A 6,000-nucleotide genomic window follows, 5' to 3' on the forward strand; every position below is an offset into this window, starting at 1 on the left:
GCTCCATTAGACTTACCTTACACATTACAGGTTTAAAAGTGAACAGTGCTCCTCCCACACTCACACAGAAAATGGGCTTCTCTCCCTTTGCCACTTGAACCCACACTACCAAGGTCCTCCACACAATTCCCAAAACCCAGGACCCCTTATACCCTGTCCACCCAGTTTCTTATATATGTATAATGTCCCTCGTTGGAGTTCCTTGGTAGCATGAGCCAGTGTGCTGTACTTTCTGCAGCTGGCAGTGAGGGCTGGGCTTGGACTCGGGACAGAGCAGTTGCCTGGCTTATACACAGCCAGCATGAGGCAACTCTCTGACTGCCAGGGATATCCTAGACCATCGTCTCCTGCACTTTCCTTCAGCGGTTGCAGTCTGGGGTTTAGGATGGTGGCATGCCACGGAGAAGATACTTTTGTTGATTTTTTTATGCAGATCTACAAAGAGGACAATAAGATTCTCCAACTGAAACAAAAAACACCAAAGCAGTCCCAGCCTACCCAGGAGGTGGGGGTGGGGAGCAACAATACTAAGTAATGATAATAAGAAAGCCAGACCAGATTAAAAGCTCAGAATCCCCTGGGGCACAGTACTTTTCCTTTTTTTTTTTTCTCTAGAAAATTTAGTGCCTGTCTTTACAAATACATATTGCAGGAGTTTGGAGCAGTTTTACAAAACCTCTAGACTAAGGATGTAACTTGTAAGTTCAGATTAACATGTGAAATAGTGTGCATCTCAGTCCAAATGTAACCACAGCCAGGCAGTGGTGGTGCACACCTTTAGTCCCAACACTCAGGAGGCAGAGGCAGGCGGATCTCTGAGAGACTGAGGCCAGGCAGTGGTGGCGCACACCTTTAGTCCCAACACTCAGGAGGCAGGCGGATCTCTGAGAGATTGAAGCCAGGCAGTGGTGGTGCACATCTTTAGTCCCAACACTCAGGAGGCAGAGGCAGGCGGATCTCTGAGAGACTGAGGCCAGGCAGTGGTAATGCACACCTTTAGTCCCAACACTCAGGAGGCAGAGGCAGGCAGATCTCTGAGAGACTGAGGCCAGGCAGTGGTGGCACACACCTTTAGTCCCAACACTCAGGAGGCAGAGGCAGGCGGATCTCTGAGAGATTGAGGCCAGGCTGTGGTGGTGCACACCTTTAGTCCCAACACTCAGGAGGCAGAGGCAGGCGGATCTCTGAGAGACTGAGGCCAGCATAGTTCGAGGAGAACAGCCAGGGCTACAACACAGAGAAACATGCCTGTTGGGGAGGGGAGATTAGTCAGTGGACGCTGGTCCTGTAGTCTTTATTTAGGCCGGAGAAGCATGGCTGACTGTCGGGAAAGTGAGTGTTCAGCTGGTCTGCTGTCGCTGTGGGCAGGTTACATATGCCAGCATGCAGGAGTTTTTGGATTTTGTTTTGCCATCCCGGTGGTCCTTTCAGATATCTACTGTGAGAAATAGCTGGAAGTTGCTGCATGAGATTTCTGATGGAAGAATTCACGTAGACATCTGACGTTGTCAGCGGTTAGGACATAGCAGCTCAGTTCTTGAGACACGCCATTGTGGGTTTCTTCTTCTGAGCTTTAAGCCCTTGTAAGAACCATGACAGCATCTTAGAATCCAAGTCTTCAGAGCTTTCTGCTCGTCACCAGCTCTCATGTAACGCCTTTAGAGGTTTTGCCGACATTGAAGTGATAATGCTTTCTGTGTTGTTCTCATTAAGATTCGAGATATATTCACCCATCTGGACATGGACCAGCTTTTGGGACCCGAATGGGACCTCTACCTCATGACCATCATCGCCCTGCTGTTGGGTACAGTCATAGCTTACAGGCAGAGACAGCACCAGGACATACCAGTACCCAGGCCCCCAGGGCCGCGACCAGCTCCTCCCCAGCAGGAAGGACCGCCAGAGCAGCAGCCGCCACAGTAGCAGCCACGCGCCCGCCTGGGTCCGTGACCACTAGGGAGCTGCTGGCTGAGAACACTTGCATTTGATGTAGGGCTCTGGATGGTGGCCACCACCCGGAAGAGGCTCGAAGAAGCGTGGGGTCCCAGAAGCTGCTTAGAGCCTGCTGCCTTCCTTTTCAGGGATGAGTAGCTCTCGCTGGAGCTACAGTGAATGTTCGCTTCAGTGCCATATGGAATGACAACTTCAGTGGCTTTCCTTTCTCCTTCCTTTCCTCTCTTTTTTCCGGAAGCATAAGACACTCGAGTCATGTCTACTGTACCCACCTGTCTCTCCTGAGAGCGTCCTTTTGTCACCCTGTCAACACGCGTGAGTTCTTACATCAGTGTCTTTTCAGGTCCCAAGCTTTGACAACCTGGGAAAACTCAGTTAGTTGCAAGTTTAACCATAAAAACATACTTAAGTCTGAGAATAGAACTTGCCTTTAAATCAAAAACACAACAAGCCAAACAAGGCATCTTCAGGGTGTTTGGGAAATGCGGTAACTGGGAAAGCTTACCAGCTTATTTGCAAGTACACATATATGGCACTTTCTGTATTAAAAGGGATTATTGAGCGGTTTCCTGTCCTGGCGGCTGCGACACTTCATAACAGACTTCCTTGAAGACTGAAAGGCTTTGCTAAAGCGTTCTTTGTGAACGTCACTTCTTGTAATGGAATAGAAGTAAAACTCAATGAACTGACTCCTTGCACTCACATAGGAATTTGCCCCTGCTCCTCAGTGTGATTTGCTTGTTGGTGTGAGTGTGCAGAGTGGTCCAGAAGCCAGAGGACGGACTCAGTGGAGGAATCGGAAAACAGCCTTAACCGACTTCGGGGAGATGAGACACCCTCCCACAAGTTGACGCCCTGCTTCCCAGGTTTCGTTTCACTTTTCATTTCTTACTGTACAGAGAACAGAGAACCCTCTGAAAATCTTCTGATGTCAAATTCTATTTTCAAGATCTGCCGGGCAGTCACTTCCCTTGTAATACTAAAACTCAGATCATTAAGGGTGAGTTAGACCCAGTCAGCGCATGGCGAAAACCAAGGCCCGGGTGTGCCGCTCTGTGTGCTCTGGCAGTCTTGTGTGGCGGTGGAAGTCGGCCACTTGCATAGCTGTCCTGGTACCGCCCTGCTGTTGTAAACGGGAGCAAATCGAGGCTGTCACACTTGAGCATTTCCTGCTGTGATTGATGTACAAACAACGAGCCTGGAGAACATCATGTAATCACCCATATGAAGGAATCAAAGCCGAAGCTGAATTTGGGGTCTGAGTAAGCCTCAGATGGCAGTGTCCAGCAGCCAGCACCCCATAAGGGAGCTGACACCAGCCTGTTGACGGCACCTTTCCACTTTTCTGTCATCCCTGTCCACCATGAGACCTGTGCAGTATGGAATGCTTTGGGTTGGGATTCCAATCAGAACTAGATTAGTTCATCTCTAATGAACATGAAGGCTTTGTTGTGAAGTTGTGTACTTTCGTGTGTGCTGACGGTATTATGAGGTACCTCGTAAGCAAACTTTCCTCCAGGATACTTGCCTCCAAATTTAAAGAGGTGGCCACAGAGAAGCCATATGCATAAAAGAAGATCTTTTGAGAAGCATCAAGTGTTTCTCTCAAAAAATGTAATGTTGCTTTGGGCAGCACCTTTAAATTTTAAGGCTTATTCTGTGTCCTGTGCTTAAAGATTAGGTGGTGAGTGGAATAGTAAACAGGTTGTCACTGCGACTGGCGCTGCTGCCTCTCCTCGCAGCCCCACCCCAAGCCCAGCGTAACCCATGGTGGCATCACTTAGAAGGCCCTGTTTGAACTGGGTACAGTGGTGTACCAGTAGTCCCAGCTCCTTGTGGGGCTAAGGGAGGAAAATCACTTTAGGCCAGGAGTTCAAGACCAGCTCAGGCAACAAAACAAGACCCAGTCTCTAAAAATAAATAGTTGGGAAACTCTCTAAAGTGACTGTGGCTTCTGTGGTTGTCCTGTGCCACCCACCTAACATCTCCTTGGACAGCAGCAGTCTTGTGTCCATCTTTCCTCAGAGAGTACTGGAGAAAACACTTCTTAAGCTGCCATACACTACCTAAGGCTGGATGGGTCAGCGTGGTCTTGTTCCTCATGTGGTGGACTTGCCCCTTGCTGCCCTCCGTTGTTAAGATTGCAAATGTTTTCCCTTGGCTTGTTAACACCTTCTCTTTCCAGCCTGGGTCATTTGCACCCAGAAATCTGGGTACCATGTGTAAAATAATTCAGTTCTTACAGCTTATTTCAAAGACGATCTCAAAATGCTTTGCTCCGGTTCTCTTACTGCTCAAGGCACATGGTACCTAAGCAAATAGGAATTGGGTTTGGTGTTTCTCTTTAAAATAATTCACAGTTCTTACTAATGGCATCCATTTGAATCAAGTGGCAGTAAAGCTAGTTAATGTCAGTGACATTAAGGCAACTCCAGGATTCCGGAGTTTTAGCATTAGGGTTTAGATTTCCAGATAGAGCGTGGCTTTCTTGCTCCCTGTAGCCCACCCCTCCCACTGCCTTTTGTGGTCTGTCTGTCCTGGTCTCTGCTCAGTCCCTATTCCCCTGTGTGCCTGCCCCATTGGGTAGCCAGCTGTTTCAGAGTACCACGAGTTTTACTTCGGTGGTGTTTTACAAAGGTGAAGTTTTTGTTTTTGAAGTTTTTGTTTCTGATTTCTGGGGGTTTTTTAGTTACTAACTAATATAATAGCACACAAAAAAAAAAAGGTAAATCAAAGGCTGGTTTTTTTTTTCAAAAATTTATTAACACTTAAGCCAGATTAATGTAAAAATACAAGTCCTAAATCTTGATATTCTTGAAGGTTTGTTATTCTTCTGAATATAAGATTAATTTTTGGACATCTTTCCACTCACCTGTCTTGTCTCTACCCTGAGAGGCACTAGAGACTCCTTCAGGAACCTGGTAATGAGCTGATGGCTGCTGTTCTATACATAGAATTTTGGTTTTGTTTGACTGGTTGGTTAGGGTTTTTTCCTCCCTTCTCTGCCCTCGTGTTTGCTCTTTAGTGCTTGGGAGCAGGCATGTAGGCTTCCAAAAGCGGACCTCAGCTCTTCGTGTGTGTGTGTGTGTGGCATGTGCACCACTTCACTTCTGGTGGCCCGCTCCCTGCCAAGACAGCTGGTGTTTGGCAGGGGTTCTAAAGTTTATTAGACAATATTATGGCCAGAGTTGTGCAGGAAATAATCAGCAAAAGAAAACTATTTTATGCAAAAAAAAAATATTCTCATCAGTTACTGAGAGAGAAATGTTCCTGGATGTTAAGTTGTCTGGTTTTTAAATGGGTAATGTTCTTTGAGAAGAAGCCACGTGTCTCCACCCATTAGGGATTTCAAGAAAATTTAAAATAATCCCATAAACCAATGATTTGTATCTTAACGAGACTGTTTACACATTTAGAAAACTGGTTTTGTATGCATAAGAAGGGTCCTTTGGTTATGTGCAGGGCGCCGTTCAGATGTGCTGTCTTTACTATTTATTGACGAACAACCTGACACTATTTCCCTTTTATTTAAAAGAACAATGATGACATGATCAAAGTATGACCACTATAGATGTCGAGGGAGGTTTTAAAGAGCCTAAGCTGGCATTGTGAAGGAACACCATAGTAGACGTTTGTAAATTTATTTTGTATTTAATGGAATGCAGTATAAAGGCTGGTGAAGTGTATTATAATTGTGTAAACAAATCCTGTTAATAGAGAGATGTACAGATTCGTTTTGTACTGTATCTTGAAACTTGTGAAATAAAGATCCCGCCTCTGGTTATCTGTCTGTGGTTGTGTGCCCTGCCCAAAGGCCTTCCCATCCAGACTTCTGCTCTAACCTGGAAGAGTCAACATTTCAGTGACCCCTCCTTGAAATTCAGAAACAACGTTCCAGAAGGCTCTCGTCTGGGGAAATCTGAATCTGTCTTTCTTTTCTAACATCTGTCCTTCAGATGTTCTATGAAGGACGTGAATTTGCCAGGAACTGATAACTATTTGTGGAATCGCTGGGTTTGGCCTTAATCTGCCTGAGATGTATATAAG

General features: G+C 46.3%; 1 protein-coding gene across 1 annotated transcript in view; it reads left to right on the forward strand.

The window, feature by feature from the left end:
• The window catches only part of Sel1l (SEL1L adaptor subunit of SYVN1 ubiquitin ligase), a 51,679-nt gene extending 45,936 nt beyond the window's left edge, over positions 1-5,743 (forward strand). The window contains exon 21 of the mRNA XM_075948044.1: positions 1,714-5,743. Within this exon, the coding sequence (XP_075804159.1) occupies positions 1,714-1,923 (210 nt within the window). The 3' untranslated portion in view covers positions 1,924-5,743. The remainder of the gene's footprint in view (positions 1-1,713) is intronic.
• The last annotated feature ends 257 nt before the right edge of the window (positions 5,744-6,000 follow it).

Source organism: Microtus pennsylvanicus, chromosome 14, assembly GCF_037038515.1.
Source record: "Microtus pennsylvanicus isolate mMicPen1 chromosome 14, mMicPen1.hap1, whole genome shotgun sequence".
Classification (NCBI taxonomy): Eukaryota; Metazoa; Chordata; class Mammalia; order Rodentia; family Cricetidae; genus Microtus; species Microtus pennsylvanicus.